The 22,969-nt window shown below is 39.7% G+C and overlaps 1 protein-coding gene across 2 annotated transcripts in view; it reads left to right on the forward strand.

Annotated features, from left to right (window-relative positions):
• The window catches only part of pdgfc (platelet derived growth factor c), a 56,703-nt gene that overhangs the window by 17,757 nt on the left and 15,977 nt on the right, over positions 1-22,969 (forward strand). For both annotated transcript variants that reach the window (XM_088991115.1, XM_088991116.1), the window contains exon 2: positions 21,849-22,041. In XM_088991115.1, coding sequence (XP_088847241.1) covers positions 21,849-22,041 — 193 coding nt within the window. The remainder of the gene's footprint in view (positions 1-21,848; positions 22,042-22,969) is intronic.

The following is a 22,969-nucleotide window of genomic DNA, read 5'->3' on the forward strand; positions in this document are numbered from 1 at the left end:
TATCCGATATCGATATAACGAGACTTTACTGTACATAAAATAAGGTATATTTTGTGTTGTTTTAAGGCTTAGAAAATTAGAAAGTAGAAAATTATGTTTTATGGGGACCTGGGAACGGATTATTCTCATTTTAATGGTTTCCAATGGGAACTTAATTTTTGGGATACACACTTTTCGCCTTACACACTGTCTGGGAACCAATTAAATTCGTAAACCAAGGTATCACTGTATTTCATTGCATAATTTTTTGAACACAATTTCACATGTAAATTTGAATACTTTGAACAAGTTACAATATATTTCTAGCAATAATCAAGTAGTTTCTTAGTTGTAGAGCTCTGTGGCTTTTTTTGCTGTGAACGATTCATTTGATGGGTTGAGTTGATTCTGTCACTGGAATTTGAATACCCATAATCTCCACTTCGTTGCAGATTCTGTCACTAAAATTTGAGTATCCATAATCTCTAATTTGCCGCAGATTCTGGCAATGAGATCTGAGTCCCCACAATATCCATTTTTCTGCAGATTCTGTCACTGAAATTTGAGTACCCATAATCTCTATTTTGCTGCAGATTCTGTCACTGAAATTTGAGTACCCATAATCTCTATTTTGCTGCAGATTCTGTCACTGAGACCCGAGTACCCATAATCTCCATTTTGCTGCAGATTCCGTCACTGAGACCTGAGTGCCCATAACCTCTATTTTGCTGCAGATTCTGTCACTGAGATTTGAGTACCCATAATCTCCACTTCGTTGCAGATTCTGTCACTAAAATTTGAGTATCCATAATCTCTAATTTGCCGCAGATTCTGTCACTGAGACTTGAGTCTCCATAATCTCCATTTTGCTGCAGATTCTGTGACTGAAATTTGAATGCCCATAATCTCCATTTTGCTGCAGATTCTGTCACTGAGACCTGAGTGCCCATAATCTCCATTTTGCTGAAGATTCTGTCACTGAGACCTGAGTGTCCATAATCTCCATTTTGCTGCAGATTCTGTCACTGAGACCTGAGTGCCCATAATCTCCATTTTGCTGCAGATTCTGTCACTGAGATTTGAGTGCCCATAATCTCCATTTTGCTGCAGATTCTGTCACTGAAATTTGAGTGCCCATAATCTCCATTTTGCTGCAGATTCCATCACTGAGACTAGCGTCTCCATAATCTCCATTTTGCTGCAGATTCTGTCACTGAGACCTGAGTGCCCATAATCTCCATTTTGCTGAAGATTCTGTCACTGAGACCTGAGTGTCCATAATCTCCATTTTGCTGCAGATTCTGTCACTGAGACCCGAGTGCCCATAATCTCCATTTTGCTGCAGATTCTGTCACTGAGATTTGAGTGCCCATAATCTCCATTTTGCTGCAGATTCTGTCACTGAAATTTGAGTGCCCATAATCTCCATTTTGCTGCAGATTCCATCACTGAGACTAGCGTCTCCATAATCTCCATTTTGCTGCAGATTCTGTCACTGAAACCTGAATGCCCATAATCTCCATTTTCCTGCAGATTCTGTCACTGAGATTTGAGTACCCATAACCTCTATTTTGCTGCAGATTCTGTCACTGAGATTTGAGTACCCATAATCTCTATTTTGCTGCAGATTCTGTCACTGAAATTTGAGTGCCCATAATCTCCATTTTGCTGCAGATTCCGTCACTGAGACTAGCGTCTCCATAATCTCCATTTTGCTGCAGATTCTGTCACTGAAATTTGAGTGCCCATTATCTCCACTTTGCTGCAGATTCTGTCACTGAGATTTGAGTCCCCACAATCTCCATTTTGCTGCAGATTCTGTCACTGAGATTTGAGTACCCATAATCTCCATTTTGCTGCAAATTCTGTCACTGAAACTTGAGTGCCCATAATCTCCATTTTGCTGCAAATTCTGTCACTGAAACTTGAGTGCCCATAATCTCCACTTTGTTGCAGAAGACTTGAATTCTCCTCTTGGATAAATAATAGGTTTTGCCACTCTGAAGACACCACTGTGTTTGAAACAAACGTGTCGACATATTGTCTTTGAATTTTGCTGTAGCTGGCCCGCAGTTTCCTCTGGCATAAAATACTGTTTCATTAGCATGGCTAAGAAGACATGCTAACGTGTATACAGCGTATACTCCATTACTGTTCCTTTTTAGTGGTTCTCGTCCCCATTTTTTTTTTTTACAATTTTCCATTTTACAAACAGAAATGTATTTACTTAGAAGGGTTTCTTCCCAACATGGCACTAAAGCGTATTTCTCGACGATGCACAAGAGAGATCCGATAAAGGCGTGTCGCATTCGACCAAGTCAGTCATGCGTCACACATCACGAACAAGTTTGAAAAAGCGATTCATTGGTGCAAATGATGTGATTGGAAGATAATCAGACACACCCTGGAGTGGAACTAATAGACCAGCTGTGAAGCATGAATCACGTGTGAAGGATTCAATCTGGCACTTCGGTTGAACAATCAATAACGTCGCCATTGTAATAACACGACAATATAATGATGAATATGTAGAATTGATCAAACGTAAGATCGATTAATTTCAGGAGCATCTTTGCTGTATCCCCACTCAGGAAATGATTGATCACTACTAAACACATACCCTTTTCATGAGTATTCAAATGATCTTTTTTAATGCTTATAAATTAAAATATTAACACAGTACGACTGCCTGGAAATCGCAAGCTTAGCACAATACAGTCACAAGGGATGTTTCGCTCCTCATCCGAGAAGCTTCGTCAGCGAACTAAAGTTATGCTGGTAACCATAGCCTTATATTTCTAATGGACAGGTTTCATAGCTGTTTCTATAGCTGTGCCGGACCTCTGCTCTGATAGGTCCCTGTGCCGGACCTTTGCTTCGATAGATCCATGCTCGCAGGTTCCCTGGCTCTGATGTCACCTCATTTCAGCCAGAGATAGATCAATAGAAGTAATCAGATTGGCTTCAGGGAGTGGGCCACTGCTCCCTCAACCTTAGAGCAGGGACCTATCAGAGCAGGGGTCCACCTCTGTCCATTAGGGATGTAGGGCCAGGGTTACCAGCACAACTTAAGTTCGCTGACGAAGCTTTTCGGATGAGGAGCGAAAGGTCCGACACCTTCAAAGAAGTACGGATGACAGCTATAGAAACCTTTTCCTCGATGGACCACTGCTGTACGACTGAGAGCCTACACAGACACTTCAGTTTGCCGTTGATATCCACCTTCATCTCCATGGCAACAGGGTGGGGAAGCACTGACAGCAGCAGACGCTCCTGCAGGTACAAAAAAAAAAAAATCAAATAAACATAATTTTAATACACAAATAAACAAAAATCTATTCTATCTCTTTGAGTTACTTCCGGGTTGAGTAAACGCTGGCGCATGTGGCTGCCGCTGCTCACCCACAAAAAGACATATCCCGTGACTGTAAAGTGACCTTGAGTTTTGAAAGGCGCTTAGAAATTAAATGTATTATTATTATTATTATTATTATTATTATTATTATTATTATTATTATTGTTATTATTATTAAGCCTTTAATGGGGAAATTTGCAAATTCTATCATTCTAATTCTAATAAATGTGAATAATTAATCAATAATTAATCAAATTCTATCATTGGGTTGGTTTTCTGGAGTTATATGAGCTTGAAATGGGGTCGGCTAACCAAAATACAAAGCAATACATCTTGGTTTAGCTAGCTATCTAGCTACCTATTTGCTATCTATTAGCTATCTGGCTGGGTAGCTAACTATTAGCGAGCTATTAGCTGGCTGTTAGCTAGCTATAGGCTATCTGTTTGCTATTAGCTAGCTATCGGCTAGCTATTAGCAAGCTATCTAATAGCTGGTTATTAGCAAGCTATCTAATAGCTGGCTAGCTTTCTACGGTTGGTTTTCTGGAGTTATATGAGCTTGAAATGGGGTCGGCTAACCAAAATACAATGCAATACATGTTGGTTTAGCTAGCTATCTATCTATTTGCTATCTGGCTGGGTAGCTAACTATTAGCTATTAGCTAGCTATTAGCCAAAAATACATGTTGTCTTAGATAGCTATGTAGCAAGATATCTAATAGCTGGTTATTAGCAAGCTATCTAATAGCTGGCTAGCTTTCTAGGGTTGGTTTTCTGGAGTTATATGAGCTTGAAATGGGGTCGGCTAACCAAAATACAATGCAATACATGTTGGTTTAGCTAGCTATCTAGCTAGCTAGCTATCTATTTGCTATCTATTAGCTATCTGGCTGGGTAGCTAACTATTAGCTATTAGCCAAAAATACATGTTGTCTTAGATAGCTATCTAGCAAGATATCTAATAGCTGGTTATTAGCAAGCTATCTAATAGCTGGCTAGCTTTCTAGGGTTGGTTTTCTGGAGTTATATGAGCTTGAAATGGGGTCGGCTAACCAAAATACAATGCAATACATGTTGGTTTAGCTAGCTAGCTACCTATTTGCTATCTATTAGCTATCTGGCTGGGTAGCTAACTATTAGCTAGCTATTAGCTAACTAGCTACCTATTTGCTATCTATTAGCTATCTGGCTGGGTAGCTAACTATTAGGTAGCTATTAGCCAACAATGCATGTTATTTTAGATAGCTAACTAGCTACCTATTTGCTATCTATTAGCTATCTGGCTAACTATTAGCTAGCTATTAGCTGTCTGTTAGCTAGCTATTGGCAAGCTATCTCATAGCTGGCTAGCTTTCTACCTATTTGAGTTACTTCCAGGTTGAGTGAAAAGAAGGCTGGCGCGTGTGGCTGCCACTGCTCACCCACAGAAACATTTATCCTGTGACTGTAAAGTGACCTTGAGAGTTTTGAAAGGCGCTTCTAAATGAAATGTATTATAATTATTTTTATTATGGTTATTATTTTCTGCGCAAATAAAGCATCGTCGTTCACCTGCCGCATCGTACTTATTAATACGCTATTTTTACAGAGTGACTGTAACGCAGTCATTTGCTAAGCGCCAAATAAACGTTCAATAAAATGTCAGCGCGTGGCGAGTGGGAACACGTCAAGCATCCTCCTGACAAAATCCATCAGCAGCGAGACATGAATGACGCCTCCAACCATGTTGAAATCAAAAAAGAATGTGAATCGGGGGCCTTTTTAAAAACGTGGCTGTCAACAGGTGTGCGCTTTGGCTGAAAGGAGCGCAAAGTGAAAGATGGACTTTGACAAAGCGAGTCTTGGACGCTGGCGCAGCTCCATCAAACGTTCTCGTTTTCCAGACAGCTGCAAGGAGAAAGTTGAGAAGAGAAGAAGAGTCAAGACAATGAAGCTCAACACCGTTTTCACGCTCACCGGTAGCGCTTTTAGCTCATTCACTGCCAGATGACGTGTAAAAAAAAAAAAAGGTGTCCACTCCAGTGCCAGGGTTTTTGTCATTTTTTTTACTCAAATTCCAGGACACACAGAATACAGTCATACCTCAGCTTATGAACTTAATTGGTTCCCAGAAAGTGTGTGTAAGGCTAAAAGTGTGTCTTCTAAACATTAATTTCCCATAAGAAACCATTAAAAATGAGAATAATCCGTTTCCAGGCCCCCATAAAACAGGGGTGTCAAAGTCGTTTTTTGCCGCGGGCCGCATTGGAGTTATGGTTTCCTCTCGAGGGCCGTTCTGAATTTGGGGAAGCCATTAGAATGTTTAAATCCCTTCAAATATTACATATAGAGCACACAGCAAATTAAGGAATAACTCGTTTTCAAATCTGAAGTCAAGAATAATGACTTTTATTGTGGTTGACATCCAAAAATATGATATTTTGGCTCAGATTTTAGCAATCATCATGGAATTTAACAAGTTTGATTTGCTTTCGCGGGCCGAAAAAAAATGATGTGGCGGGCCGGATTTGGCCCGCGGGCCTTGACTTTGACACCTGTGCCATAAAACATAATTTTGAACTTTCTAATTTTTAAGCCTTAAAACTACACATAATTTTTTTTATGTACAATAAATGTGCTATGGTCCCCATAAAACATTAATTTCTACTAAATAAGCCTTAAAGGACAACCGACACCATTTGTTTATTTCCTAACTGACATCAGAAAAACGTTTTATAGCATCTAAAATACCCAAAACACGCAGGCTGATATTTTGCGTCAAAAGCAAAACACCAATAAAAATGACTTAAAGTGTCTAAAAACGACTTCAAATTAAACCGGAAGTGGCCGGTTTGAGAAGGTCCCGCCCCTTTTTCGTGACGTCACGCCTACGACATCTTCGCCTTGCTCTAGAATCAAAACAATGGCTTCAGATTCGGAGAAGATGCTTTCTTGTTACTCATCCAGTTATGAATATGATTCAAATAGTTCTGAAGAGGAAAGCATACATGTTTGCAATCCATTAAAGGAGTCCTCACATATTTACATGAGCCGTCAATGGAATCTGGACTGAAATGTTTTGTCCCAGAAAATGCACAAGATGGCGCCCAAGCTCTGTTGGAAATGGGCTGATTTGTCTGCTGGGAATTTGTGTCAACTAGTATCAAATAGTAGTCTTGATGCAACACACAACGATTCACCATCGCGTTATTTATGTGTTTTCCTTCAAATTTCACCATCAACACGATGTTTTCAGACCAAACAAAGAACCCCAAAATGCATTGTGTGTCGCTTTCTCGATCAGAGGCGTTCCTTCAGTGACGTCACGTACGGACGGACTTCCTGAATATTCAGCGTGAGTCTTAAAACGTAAAATATATCTACATGTGATGGAATCTTGATAAAATATGGTCAGTAGAAGTCATTTGAAGTGATTTTACAAATTATGTCCTTTAAAGGTTTTCGGATTCCGCCCTTTACTGATGATTTTTTTGACTTCCTTTGGGGGTATTGACCAAAACTAGAACATATCTGGATAACTGAGGTTTGTGTGTGTGTGTGTAAGGAGGAGGGGGGGGGGGGACACTTTGATTGACATCAAAGCGTCCAAGGGCCCCAATTGCAAACATAAAGCTTCTCCTGTTTTCTGAGTTTAGTCACATGACGTTTTTAATGGCCGCCCGGAGGCACTTTGACGTCACTTTCAGTTGAGAGCAGGTAGCGATCCCGCATAAAATAACATTTGCCTACTTGCAAAAGTCCCCATTGTGGGACTACTAAAAAAAAAGGGCTTTCTGATTCTTATTCGGATTATAATTATTATAATAACTCACTTCAGTCCACAAAATTAATATTAATCAGAATATAATGATGAGACGAATGGGGACTCAGGTTTTAAGCCTTTCATGTCCGCCCCCATAACACGATAATAAGGCGACCATTGTCGTAGCGTCTCTCCCTGAAAGGGTTAAATGTGTTGATTTCTTACAATGATTTATTTTGGGGTGGGCGGAAATGGGGGAGGAGGGCTATATTTGTGTGATTTTAAGATATCAAGTACTGTGATAACTTGGCTTACGAACTTAATTGGTTCCCAGAAAGTGTGTGTAAGGGTGAAAAGTGTGTATTCCAAACATTAATTTCCCATAGGAAACCATTAAAATGAAAAGAATCTGTTCTCTTCCTTCTGCCATTGTGGGTTGACCAAAAATGTCAATAAATCAACACTATTTATTTGCTAATTCAGCTCGCTACTCATACAGTGTGCTAGCTCTGGTCAGTATGCATTTATCATTCATGGTTAGTATATACAGTGATACCTTTGCTTACGAACTTAATTGGTTCCCAGACAGAGTGTGTAAGGTGAAAAGTGTGTATCCCAAAAAATAATTTCCCATAGGAAACCATTAAAATGAGAATAATCCGTTCCCAGGTCTCCATAAAACATACTTTTCTACTTTCTAATCCTTAAAAGTACACAAAATATACCTTATTTTATGTATAATAAATGTGATATTGTATTGTAATGAAAAAAAAAAACTGTCTAGCATAATACATTCATTTTATTTACCTTTGTGATGGTCGTTGATGTCATTGCCTCTTGATGATATCAGAGTGAAGTTGCCGTGCTTTCACTACGATAATACTCTCACTCACAATGTCCCCTGCTAGCTGCTTTTCATTAATCCAAATCAACAGAAGTTTTTCAACCTCTTCTATTGCCTGAGACCGTTGCTTAGACAACACAGAAACACGCTTCGGCAGACGTAGCAATGGTCGACTTAGCATACTGGTACTGGGACGCTAAGTCACACAAAAGCACACCTTGTTCGTGTTTTTTGATGATCTCCTTCTTCGGCTCGACCGTAATTTTCTTTTGTGTCCTTTTCGGCTTAACACTAGCCTGTGGTGGGGTCTTTTTCGGTCCCATAATAGCAAAAGTACTCCACTCGATAACAAACCACGTCTGCACTCAAAGGAACGGGGTGTGGAAAACTAGTCCGCCAGCCACTGTGGCGCTGTGATTTGGTTCGTCCGCTGAAAACTATTTCCAAGATTATATTCTCGCTAATTTAATGTTCGTAAGGCAAAAAAGTTCGTGAGCTAAAGCGTTCGTAAACTGAGGTAAAGATCTTTTTCCCAATCTGAACTCTCTGAAGCCATTGTTTTGATTCTGGAGCAAGGCAGTTTGTGAAGGAGTATCCTGGCGTGACGTCACGAACAAGGGGGCGGGACTTACTGAATATCCCCAGTTCCGAGCTCATTTTGTGGCAGTTTTGGGACACATTTTATTGGGGTGTTTTGCATTTGACTAAAAATATCAGCCTGCGTGTTTTGGCTATTTTAGATGCTATAAAAACGTTTTTCTGATGTCAGTTAGGAAACAAAAAAGTGATGTCGGTTGTCCTTTAAAGTTGCCCACGCATTGTAGGACTTGTGCAAAGTGGCCTGCAATCAGCCTCTCAGCACAACTTGGCCTATTTTTCCTCCCTACTCCGCATTCTAATGGTTGAGGCCGCTTCCAGAGCAGCCAAGCCACAAATCCGACGGCTAAAAATTTCTGCCACCGCTTACAGATGCGACTTCAAAGCGAACCCGATTGGCAGCTGTTTCAAGCGAAAGGAGCAATTTGGTCTCCGTAGAAACGTCTCCGGGTCGTTCCCGTCACTTGGAAATTTCCTTTTAGTATTAAATGGCCAAATGACCGCTTTTTTTTTAATGTATCTTTTAATTTATTCTTTTATTTTAATCATTCACTCCCATTCACGAATGTATTTAGGAATTGAAAATATGACGTCGAGCGCCATCCCGAATTTGTTCAGGTTTTGTTTTTTCATGCTTAGGCGCCGATAAAGCGCTGGCCACGGCCTCTGGCAATGTCTTTTTTTCCACAAGGGGGCAGCATTTCCCTGTTTTTCCATGTTAGCGGTTTGTTTCAGCTTCAGCGGTTGTTATGGCGCTATATAAACCAATATGGGTTTTATTGAAATTTTGTTTAAAGGACAACCAACACCATTTTTTTGTTTCCTAACTGACATCAGAAAAACGTTTTATAGCATCTAAAATACCCCAAAAAAAGGCTGTTATTTTTAATCCAATGGAAAACACCAATAAAAATGTGTTAAAGTGTCCCAAAACGACTTAAAAATGACCTCGGAGATGCCGAGTTTCAGAAAGTGCCACCCCCTTGTTCGTGACGTCACGTCAGGACGTCTTTGCTTTGCTCTAGAATCAAAACTTCAGATTTGGAGAAGATGCTTTTTTGTTACTCATCCAGTTATGAATACGATTCAAAGAGTTCTGAAGAGGAAAGCATACATGTTTGCAATCGATTAAAGAAGTCCTTCAGTGTCAATTCGAGGCGCCAGGACTCCAATGTAGTGTCTCTGAAAATGCACAAGATGGTGCCCAAAGCTCTGTTGAAAATGGGCTGATGTGTCTGCTGGGAATTTGTGTCAACTTGTATCAAATAGTAGTCTTGATGCAACACACAACGATTCACCATTGCGTTATTTATGTGTTTTCCTTCTAATTTCGCCATCAACACAGTGTTTTCATTCGAAAAAAAGTACCCAAAATGCATTGTGTGTCGTTTTCTCGGTCAGGGGCGTTCCTTCCGTGACGTCACGTCAGGCATAGTCATCAACTCAAAAACAAGACTTCCTGAATATTCAGCGCCAGTCATAAATTATAGCTATACGCGGTGGAATCTTCGTAAAATACGCTCAGTAGAAGTCATTTGAAGTGATTTTACAAATTATGGACACAACTTGTCCGGAGGCGTCGGTTGTCCTTTAAAGATAACGAGATATTTTATTCAAAGTGAAATCTTCATACAGAAGTCAGAATGCCATTCCACATCTTCATTCAGCCAAACACCAAATTCCAGCTGACACTCAATCTTCCCCGTGGCCGGATGCCACAAAACAAGTGTTGGCACTAATGAGTGCCTCGCACAAATCACTTGGGTGTGTGGCGCTTTTTTGCAACTTGAGCAGCAAAAGGAAGGAGAAAGTCTACGGTAGTGAATTTCACCCCCCCCCCCCCCCCACCCCCTCCAGGGACTAGTCGGAACCCGGTGGGTGTTGGGAGAAAATGCATATTGCTGTGTTTGTATGACTAGTCTTGTGAGGACCACTAACATGTTATACCATACGTAGTGAGGACCTTTTGGCCGGTCCTCATACATTTTTCCATTCTAAAGGCTTCTATACAGTGAGACCTCAACTTACAAACTTTTCGTCTTACAAACTTCAAATTTCTGAAAATGAAACCTTATAATAAGCACTATTTTCATAATACACACCCACCACGGTGATCTTCGGCGGAAGCACACGACCGAACATATGGAAGGTGACTCTCAATTCCATAAGCCATCAACGACCATCAAAAAGGTCAATAAAACTTTATTTTACAGCACAGTTTATTTCTTTAATTACAGTTCTCATGTAATGAGCCTCTCTTTCTAAACAGCAATTCCATTTGACCTTCGACCTTCAACGCCATTCCATCAAGCCATCAATGAGCATCACAAATGTAAATAAAGTGACTTTATGATACAATGCAGTGTATTTCTTTCATTACAATACAATAGCACATTTATTACACATAGAATAAGGTATGTTGTGTGTATTTCTAAGGCTTATTTAGTCGAAAAGTATATTTCATGGAAACCCGGGAACGGATTATTCCCATTTTAATGGTTTCCTATGGTATTTTTTTTGAGATGCACACTTTTCGCCTTACACACTCTGTCCTGGAACCAATTAAGTTCGTAAGTTGAGGTCTCACTGTATATGCATCTGTGGAAGTTTCAGAGAGGTCCTCACAAATTCACCCAAAATGATTTTTTTTGGTGTGTATTTTCATTTCACTTGGACACACACACTTTTTACTCAATGTGTGTGTATGTGTGTTTAATGAGAGGAAACATTCATACCACAAAAAGTAAAACAATATTTTAACCAAATTCACTAAAGAGGTGAGGACTTTGAATGTACCCATTAAAAGTCCTCACTGCTGCTGTTATTTCAAGTACACTTTTTATTTCTTTGTTTTTAAAGAAGTTGAAATGGGAAATGGCGTTACATTTCGTGTTCAAATGTAACACTACTTTGTCTGTAAACTTATCAGCAACGGTGGTCCTCACTCATTTTCTGTAGCTATCCGGACCTCACAAAACCATTGAAACAGGAATGTGTGTGTGTGTGTGTTTGTGTGTGCAGTCATTGCCATTAACATGGTGCAGCTGCAGCGCTTATGCAAGGATTTATTGCATGTGTGTTCATTGGAGCTTTAAATAAAATTAATATGTTCCAACAGGTTCAACGATGCTCACTGTAGGAAAGACGTAAAACAAAAAGCCTATAACTGTGTGTATGTGCAAAAAAAGTGGCACAAAATAAAATTTGATCCATAAAGAGTGCATTATAACTGAAGTGGTTGACTTGCGGGGACTTTTTTTTTTTTTTGTGGGTCTACTCATTTTTGTTATGCTAGCCAAATTTGTTGCTCAGTGAAAATAGCGCTGGGGGGCAGATTTTAAATTTAGAATTGGCTGCTTTAAACCAAAGGGGAAGTTTTTTTTGTCTTTTCTTGACATACTTTTTTTTTTGGTGGATCTGTCATGATAGACACGGCAACGAAAATGTGTGGTTGCTAAGTAAAAATTGCATGATCAAATTACCTCTTAATAGCCACCTTCCGCTGTCTTTTCGAAAATGCTTTTTAAAAAAACTTTTTTGTGGGTCTATTGATAAAAACTAATTGGCATTAGAATTTGTAAAAACGTACATTTTCTAGCAAAATGTCCAATTTTCTCTTTAATTCAAGGAATCGATATTGGGACTTTGTGGATCGTGTTATGTGAGATCGTCATTAAAAAAATGAAGTTGTTCAGTAGCGGGCCGTGGATTTCATCACTAAGCCTTCAGTAGTGCTACTTCTGAAGCAATCTCGACTGAAAAAAAGTGTGGTGTGATTAACTACAAGTCCACTAGAGGGTGCCATTAGCCAGAAAATAATTATGTTCATTTTTTTTCTTGAAAAGGTCCGTCATGAAAATGGCTTTAATAGTAAATCTCCGACCAAATCTATTTCTTCTCTTCCTTCAGCCATTGTGGGTTGACAAAACTGCCAATAAATCGACAATATTTATTTGCTAATGCAGCTCGCTACTCATACAGTGTGCTAGGTCTGGCCAGTATGTATTTATCACTCGTGGTTACTGTATATACAGTGATACCTTGGCTTACGAACTTAATTGGTTCCCAGACAGTGTATAAGGCGAAAAGTGTGTATCCCAAACATTAATTTCCCATAGGAAACCATTAAAGTGAGAATAATCAGTTCCCAGGTCTCAATTTTCTAAGCCTTAAAACTACACAAAATATATCGCGAACGACACATCACTCATTGTGGCGCTCCGTGTGTATCCCGAAAAATTGTTCGTGTGCTAAGATTAAATTCTCGCGAATTTAACGTTCGGAAGCCGAAAAGTTCGTTAGCCAAGGCGTTCGTCAGCCGAGCCACTGTACTACTATTGGCTAGTGACGAGTGAATCATAAACTAGCCAATCACGTTGCCAGCGCCTTTGAGCAGGCCTTGATTTGCCAACTCGAACTCTGATTGGTGAAACAAACTGTTTCATCGCCATTCATTTTTATGCTCCAGAGCCTACAGAACTGATTGTGTAGGTTGATTTCGGACACTGCTAACAAATGATGCTGAAATGTTATTGGTTCAATGCTTAAATATGAAAACACATCTGGAAGCAGCGCAACACGGACAAAGTAATGAAAGGGAGCTGAAAGACAATTTGCAATTACAGTAAAGTCTCGTTATATCAATATTCAAGGGAGCCCGAAAAAATATCGATATAACCGGGACTATCGATATATCCAACCCTGTTTGCATGTAATTTTCTCAGTGCGTGCATAGAAATAGTATCGATATAACCGGGACTATCGATATATCCGATATCAATATAACGAGACTTTACTGTATTTAATAAGAATTAATGGACAAAAATATAACTAACGTCAATCCGAGTTTCAAATATTTCTAGGCCAGCAGAGAAGGCTTTGCAGGCCTCGACGGTCCGCCACTGCTTTACAGTATATTTGTCCGCTACTTGGTTAGATTCCGACGGTCCCTGTAAGATGCCTAGCAGAAGACGTCACTGCACAACTGCGTCGCACGCACATGCCCCATTATCAATACTTGTTGCTACCAAAGATTCCCACCGTGCGTTTGCAGCCATGTACGGGCAAAGGACTCAAACTAAGCTTTAAAGCCATAAATATGAGCTAAGCAGGGTCTAGGAATTCACTGCACCTGCGGGACTGCTAACAGGTAACAGATGTTGGCATTCAATTTTGAACTAATCATGAAAAAAAGTGAATTCATCCTTTGTTGATAGTTGTGTCGTTAGTAGTTGTTATGGCTTCCACAAAATGGCCTCGCATTGTAAAATGTAAAAAAAAAAACTATGTAAATCTTCATGAACCTCAAACACTTCCTTGAGGAACTCCGCTCGGTGCTATTTCTCCCCCCAAAAATCAAGTACGGTGATACCTCAGCTCACGAACTTAATTGGTTCCCAGAAAGTGTGTGTAAGGCGAAAAGTTCGTCTGCCGAACATTTATTTCCCATAAGAAACCATTAAAATGAGAATAATCCGTTCCCAGGTCCCCATAAAACATCATTTTCTACTAAATAAGCCTTAAAACTACACAAAATATAAGGTATATTTTGTGTAGTTTCATCAAGTTCTGACTTGATCTTAGTTTTACTCCCTGGTGCTTTCTACTATCTTTATGACTGCTTTATTTCCTGTATATGATAGTTGTCGATGTTAAGCGCTTTGTTGCGGCTTCAGCTGTTGTTAAAGCGCTATATCAATATATATGTATGTATTGCATTGTATTTTGGACAGCCGGTGTCGGTTTAAAGGACAACCGACAGCATTTTTTTGTTTCCTAACTGACATCAGAAAAAACGTTTTATAGCATCTAAAATACCCAAAACACGCAGGCTGATATTTTTAGTCAAATGCAAAACACCAATAAAAATGACTTAAAGTGTCCCAAGACTACAGTAAAGTCTCGTTATATCGATATCGGATATATCGATAGTCCCGGTTATATCGATATTTTTTCAGACTCCCTTGAATATTGGTATAACGAGACTTTACTGTACTTCAAAATGGCCTCGGAAATGGCCAATTTCAGAAGGTCCCACCCCCATGTTCGTGACGTCTTGCCATGCTCTAGAATCAAAACAATGGCTTCAGATTTGGAGAATATGCTTTCTTGTTACTCATCCAGTTATGAATATGATTCAAATAGTTCTGAAGAGGAAAGCATAAATGTTTGCAATCGATTAAAGAAGTCCTTCAGTGTCATTTTGAGGCGTCTGGACTCCAATGTAGCGTCCTAGAAAATGCACAAGATGGCGCCCAAGCTCCGTTGGAAATGGGCTGATTTGTCTGCTGGGAATTTGTGTCAACTAGTATCAAATAGTAGTCTTGGTGCAACACACAACGTTTCACTGTCGCGTTATTCATGTGTTTTCCTTCGAATTTCGCCATGTTTTCAGACCAAACAAAGTACCCAAAATGCATTGTGTGTCGCTTTCTCAGTCAGGTGCGTTCCCTCCGTGACGTCACATCAGGAATCGTCACCAACTCGAAAACAAGACTTCCCGAATGTTAAGCGTTAGTCTTAAAGCGTAAAATAGAGCTATATGCCGTGGAATCTTTGTAAAATACGCTCAGTGGAAGTCATTTAAAGTGATTGTATAAATTATGGACACAACTTGTCCGAAGGCGTCGGTTGTCCTTTAAATTGAGCTTTAAAATATAACTCTGTTTTGGTTCGCACTTCGGTTAAAAAAAAAAAAAAGGGCTAAACGAAGGTAATTAGTAGCCACTTTTGTTGACGGTGGAAAAGGTAGTCTTTCATTTGTGTTCACCCGATGACCGCCCAGCTTCAAGTAGGAAAGGGACGGGCGTCATCAAACATCTATTTGAGGTCATTGGCTGTTTTCAATCATAGCACTGTTTAGCAACCTACCCAACCGAATTCATTCATGTCCATGTTACGGTGGGCGGGGGTCCCTAGAAACCCCCCCCCCCCCCCCCCGTCCCCCATTGCAAGCACATATGGGCGCTCCAGTGGAAAAGGTTAATGTTCAACGATCGTGAATGTGAATGGAAGGTGCGAACAAAGGACAATGGCCACACTGTACGCCAACCTATTCATCCGCATTGACTTCCTGCTTTAATAGCCGCCTCCACTTTCCTCACGGTGAGGGATGGGGGGGTGGGGGTGGAAGTAGGTCAGAGAAAAGTCATGTTTGAGGTAATTCCGCCCCCCCCTGCGGCCCCCTCCTCCCAGGAGGAACGGCTGTGCCTCTGATCTTAAAAAGACCCCAGAGGTGAGGTCATTTGCAAATCACATGGTACGTACCCATGATGAAGTACTTCAGTGAAAAGACCCTCTTGTTGATGAAAATGTGAAGATGTGTCAATTTTTACTTCATCTTGTATCATGTATCATGGCGGCGGTGCTATTTACAATACAAGAGTCCATGATTATTATATATTATTACAGTAAAGTCTCGTTATATCGATATCGGATATATCGATAGTCCCGGTTATATCGATACTATTTCTATGCACGCACGGAGAAAATTACATGCAAACAGGGTCGGATATATCGATAGTCCCGGTTATATCGATATTTTTTCGGACTCCCTTGAATATCGATATAACGAGACTTTACTGTATATATTATACAGTGATACCTCGGTTTACGAACCCCTCGGCTTACGAACTTTTCGGTTTACGAACGTTACATTTATGAAAATTTTACCTTGGCATACGAACTTTTTTCGAAGGCGGAGCTGCCTCAATGAGTGATGTGTCATTCGTGAACGAGGCCGTTCTTCTAACAACAAAATGGCAGCCGACTGTTTTTGTCCTCTATTCCTCGCCCCCAGTCTTCGTGGACAAGTTGTGTCCATAATTTGTAAAATGGCTTCAAATGACTTCTCCAGAGCGTATTTTAATAAGATTCCACCGCATATAGCTATATTTTATGTTTTAAGACTCGCGCTGAATATTCAGGAAGTCTTGTTTTTGAGTTGGTGACGAGTCCGTACGTGACGTCACTAAAGGAACGCCCCTGACTGAAAAAAAGACGCATTGTAGCAGTCCTTCCATCACGTCAATGTATTTTGCTGTAATGTTTGGTCTGGGGACCTCGTGTTGCACCCAAAAGCCGCCAGAAGAGGGCGTCCAAGCTCTATATAAGGAATTTATCAGCCTGTGGAAACGGAGGTGGCCACAGGAGGTCGCCATTTTGTGCCTTTTTTTCGGTGAGAAATTTCCCCTCAATGTTGCCTCAAAATGACAGGGAAGGCCTTCTTTAATCGACTGCAAACATGTATGCTTTCCTCTTCAGAACTATTTGAATCATATTCTTAACTGGATGTGTAACAAGAAAGCATATTATCCAAATCTGAAGCCATTGTTTTGATTCTCCAGTTATGCAAGACGTCTTGCAGTGACGTCACAAACTGGGGGCGAGACTTTCTGAAAATGCCCAATTCGCAGCTCATTTTTTTTGCAGATTTTGGACACTTTAAGTCATTTTTATTGGCGTTTTGCATTTGAATAAAAATATCACACTGCGTGTTTTGGGTATTTTAGATGCTATAACAAGTTTTTCCGATGTCAGTTAAGAAACAAAAAAGTGACGTCGGTTGTCCTTTAAAGCCATGTGATTGGTCAAGAACGCAGCAGTGAAGAGGGGAGGTGGTTTAAACATTAAAGAGACAGGCAGACGAAAGTGAGATTTTCAACTTTGATAATTCGAAGGCAGACTGCAAACTGCAAGGTTAAAATATCCCATCAATCAGGCTCCACAAACAACCCGCACAAGCCATCTGTACACTTGATGCAAAAAGTTATCAACCCAGATTGCTAAACAGAACACAAATGATGAGGAACTAGATAAAATTATCACAAAGAAAGCACCTACAAGGGATCATTCCTCAAGATGGTGAAAGAAGAAGGTTACGTTCCTCATCAAGTGTGACTGTAAAGTGTCCTGGAGAGTTTTGAAAGGCGCTAAGAAATGAAATGTATTCTTATTATAAGTGCTTTATGCTGATAAAAGTGGCCACTCCATTCCATCAAGCCATCAACGACCATCACAAAGGTAAATAAAACGACTTTATTATACAGTACAGTTTATTTCTTTAATTACAGTAGCATAGCACATTTATTATACATAAAATAAGGTCTATTTTGTGTAGTCTTAAGGCTTAGAAAATTAGAAAATTATGTTTTATGGGGACCTGGGAACACATTATTCTCATTTTAATGGTCTCCAATGGGAAATTAAATTTTGGGATACACACTTTTCGCCTTAAACACTGTCTGGGAACCAATTAAGTTCGTAAGCCAAGGTATCACTGTACTTAAAAAAAAAGTATGTAAACTTGAATGGTGAAAAAAATACATTGGATTGACTTCGATACTTTCATGTGGGATTGGTCGCCTGCCAAGTGAGATGCCGTCGCATCACACAGCGCCCAACAAAAACAACACAAAAAAAGACTTGCAATGAAAAGACTCTTTCATAAAGATACCAAAGTCACATTGGGCAGAGCAATACCTCCTGCAGGGCAAACACGCATGTATGGGAACACACTGCATAATCTCCTTCCTTTTCTTTGCACTCTATCCAATTAAAACGCAAGCGTGTCGATTCAGCACACACTTGTCCCGCCACACCATACTCTTAGCGGTGGTCTTATCTTCATTCTCGTAGCACATGGTAACGAAAGGGGACGGTGTTTACTGAAATGTTTCCGGCTTGGGAGGTTCACAAATTGATGGGTTTGTCTTGGCTTTAATGGTTTCTTACAGGAAATACATGTTTGGAAGACGAACGTTTCGCCTTACACACACGGTATCACTGTATATGTAGCTCGCTTTCTATCTATTTGAGTTACTTCCAAGTTGAAGACGTGTGGCTGCCACTGCTCACCCACAGGAAAAACTTATCCTGTAACTGTAAAGTGACCTTGAGAGTTACATACCTACCTACTAATTTACAACAAAATACATCTAAATGATTACAATTATTTGGATTTATTTTATTTTATAGCTATCTAGCTGGCTATCTAGTTGGCTACCTAGATGACGATCTATTCGCTACCTAGCTGGCTAGCTTGCTATCAGCTGTTTAATAGCTATCTATTAGCTAGCTAGCTAGCTTTGTATCTATTTGAGTTGCTTCCGGGTTGGTGGCGCGTGTGGGTGCTGCTGCTATTTGCTATCCATTGGCTATAATGCTGGCTATATAGCTATCTAGCTGGCTATCTATTAGCTATATAGCTGGCTATCTATTTGCTATCTGCCTGGGTAGCTATCTATCTAGCTGCCTATCTATGAGCTATATAGCTAGCTGTCTATCTATTAGCTATCTACTCGCTAGCTAGCTATTTGAGTTCCTTCCGGGTTGAGTGAACGCTGGCGCGTGTGGTTGCCGCTGCTCACTCACAGGAAAAAAAAACGTATCCTGTGACTGTAAAGTGACCTTGACAGTTTTGAAAGGCGCTTATAAATGAAATGTATTATTATTATGATTTTTATGATGATGATGATGATGATGATGATGATTATTATTATATTAGTGATTTATTTGAATCGGAAAGACTTTCCTATCAAATGCATTGGGTCACATGGTCTCCGCAGTGAGGACCACATGAGTAGGCCGCTAGTGCTAGCACGTTGCAATTTGCTCAGAAAGAGATAAAAGTCCCCCGGATGTTCCCGGAATTCCGGATTGTTCACATTTTCCTGAAAGTTCCTTCTGGAAATTGAGATATTGATCATTTGATAACTTTCAAAGAAATCCAAGATGGCACTCGACTAAAGAGGATCATGAATCATCATCATGAGGAACGGATACGGATTGTTTTTCAACATTTTAGGCCACGACATTCATCAAGGAGGAGAGCGGCATGAATATGCCAGCACCGTTTTTGATTGGGAACCTCTACTGTAGTGCCTTTTAATGTGGTTTGCCATATATTTGGAAAACTTTTATACATTTCAATATTATTTATGGATAACTTTTTTTCATTTAATTGAATTTACCATAAGAAACCATTAAAATGAGAATAATCCGTTCCCAGGTCCCCATAAAACATAATTTTCTATGCCTTAAAACTACACCTATACTCTGGTGCGCCTTATTGAATTGGATTTACCTTTATTAGTCTCACAGTGGAGACATTTACATTTCACAGCAGCAAAGTGATGAAATTAAAGAAAGAAATAGAAAAACAAAATACAGGAGCTGCAGGAAAAATATATCTGGAAAAAGTTTGAAAATACACCATTCATTGGGGGGTGCGCCTTATACACTGGAAAATACGGTGTATTCAGTGTATTCACCTTACAAACTTAATTTGTTCCCAGAAAGTGTGTGTAATGCGAAAGGTTCATCTTCTGAACATTTATTTACCATAAGAAACCATTAAAATGAGAATAATCCGTTCCCAGGTCCCCATAAAACATAATTTTCTACAAAATAAGCCTTAAAACTACACAAATATAGCTTATTTGATGTATAATATACAGTAAAGTCTCGTTATATCGATATTCAAGGGAGTCCGAAAAAATATCGATATAACCGGGACTATCGATATATCCGACCCTGTTTGCATGTAATTTTCTCCGTGCGTGCATAGAAATAGTATAGATATAACCGGGACTATCGATATATCCGATATCGATATAACGAGACTTTACTGTATGTGCTATAGTATTGTAATGAAAGTAATAAACTGTACTGTATAATAAAGTCGTTTTATTTACTTTTGTGATGGTCGTTGATGTAGTTGGCTCTTGATGATGTCCTAGTGAAGTTGCCGTGCTTTCTCGGCGATAATACCCTCACTCACACTGTCTCCTGCTAGCTGCTTTTCGTTAGCTAAAGAGTTCATAAACTGAGGTATCACTGTATGTGGAAAAAGTTTGAAAATACACCATTCATTTGGGGTGCACCTTATACTACGGTGCACCTTATACACCGGAAAATACGGTAAATATTTGATGTTGAAATAACATTTTCAAATCTAGGTTCAATCTTTTGGTCTTAATGCTCAGTCTGGATTTTTGGGTGGAATCCATTTTTTTTTTTGGGGGGGGGGGTGTCATTGTTCACGTTATGTATTAATTGTGACCTTAGTCTGTATGGCGTGAGAACCAAAAGGGATGACATGACCTACATAGTATTGTTTATGGAAGTACATATGGTGCTCCACAGCTTTCCATCATCTCCAAAAAAGTGGTATGGGAGGAAGTCAAAATATTTTGGGGAAATGAGGCGAGTCTTTTTGATCGCCTCATTTCATGGAGACGTCCACTAATGATGACATCACGTCAATGCCACGTGCAATAAATGAACCGTTGGTTTGGCTAAATTACTCTTGTCAACCACAGATGTCCACTTTATGATTAATTAGAATTCAGGTGGGATTATATTCAAATCTAATATATAGTCAACATTGTTCCTCAAAACAACTCTGCAAGCACTAGCTTTCTCTCAGAGTTACTTAGCTATCTATTAGCTGTCTCTTCGCTAGCTAGCTTTCTATCTGAGTTTCTTCCGGGTTGAGTGAAGGCCTAGCTAGCTATGTGTTAACTATCTATTAGCTAGCGAGCTTTCTATCCGAGTTACTTAGCTATTTACAAGCTGTCTCTTCGCTATCTAGCTTTCTATCTGAGTTACTTCCGGGTTGAGTGAAGGCCTAGCTAGCTATCTGTTCGCTATCTATTAGCTAGCTAGCTTTCTATCCGAGTTACTTAGCTATCGATTAGCTGTCTCTTAGCAAGATACAGTAAAGTCTCGTTATATCGATATTCTCGGGAGTCTGAAAAAATATCGCTATAACCGGACTATCGCTATATCCGATCCTGCGGCATGTAAATTTTCTCCTTGCGTTCATAGAAATAGTAGCGTAATAAGCAGTACTATCGATATAACGAGACTTTACTGTAGCTTTCTATCCGAGTTACTTCCGTGTTGAGTGAAGGCCTAGCTAGCTATATACAGTGAAGTCTCGTTATATTGATATTCAAGGGAGTCCGAAAAAATATCGATATAACCGGGACTATCGATATATCCGACCCTGTTTGCATGTAATTTTCTCAGTGCGTGCATAGAAATAGTATCGATATAACCGGGACTATCGATATATCCGATATCGATATAACCAGACTTTACTGTATTAGCTATCTATTAGCGAGCTAGCTTTCTATCCGAGTTACTTCCGGGTTGAGTGAACGCTGGCGCGTGTGGCTGCCGCTACTCACCCACATACCGAAAAACATATCCTGTGATTGTAAAGTGACCTTGAGAGTTTTGAAAGGTGCTTAAAAATCAAATGGATTATTATCGTTATTTTCAGTTGCAAAGCCTGCCTTCATTTGTTTTTTGTTTTTCTCTTTTAGGAGTGCAGGAATCCCATCAAGAGAAGGTGATCATGGTATCTGGAGAGGGGACAATCCATAGCCCGAATTTCCCTCATACTTACCCCAGGAACATGGTGATGGTGTGGAGACTGGTGGCAGCGAGCAATATGAGGATTCAGCTTACCTTTGATGAGAGATTCGGTTTAGAAGACTCCGAGGACGGAATATGCAAGTAAGGGAAACCACCTGCGGGTGACAAAATTCCTTGAATTGTCGGAACTGATAGTAAACAGAACATTTTCAAAACCACATGAGCCTTTTTTCTAATGTTGTAAACATTCTGTTCAGTCACACTCAATAATCTGATGGCGCTTCCACTACATTGTAAGACTACTTGGAATAAATTAGAAAAAAATTAACTCAGAAAGTGTCTGTGAAATCATGAGATGGTCTTACATCTTTCATTCTGTAAAAAGACACGAAAACATTTTTGAATCACATGAGATGACTGTAAAATCACACAAAAAAGTAAAATCTTGTGAGCATTCAAGATTATCCTTAACTCACTCACTGCCATTCCCGAATTTATTCGGGAATTGAAAATATGACCGAATTAGTTATATTTTTTTTTCTTGCTTGGGTGCCGATAAAGCACTGGCCAGATCTCTGCCAATGTTTTTTTTTGCCTTCCACAAGGGGGCAGCATTTCAATTTTGTACATATTAGCGCTTTGTTCCAGCTTCAGCGGTTGTTAAAGCGCTATATCAATCAATATATATGTATTGCATTGTATTCTGAACAGCCACCCTCATTTCAAGCTCATCTAATTCAAGACCCACAACATTTAGGAATTAACTCTTTTTTTCTAATGAAAGAAGAGAGTCTAAGGTTGAATGTTTATGTAGTCCTAAAACTCATATTCGGTGGGTCCTGGAATTCGAGTGACAAGGACAAAAACCCTGGCACACGAGTGGACACATTTTTTCACATACAGTAAAGTCTGGTTATATCGATATCGGATATATCGATAGTCCCGGTTATATCGATACTATTTCTATGCACGCACGGAGAAAATTACATGCAAACAGGGTCGGATATATCGATAGTCCCGGTTATATCGATATTTTTTCGGACTCCCTTGAATATCGATATAACGAGAC

This window comes from Hippocampus bargibanti, linkage group LG02, assembly GCF_051943395.1.
Source record: "Hippocampus bargibanti isolate YZ-2025 linkage group LG02, ASM5194339v1, whole genome shotgun sequence".
Taxonomy (NCBI): Eukaryota; Metazoa; Chordata; class Actinopteri; order Syngnathiformes; family Syngnathidae; genus Hippocampus; species Hippocampus bargibanti.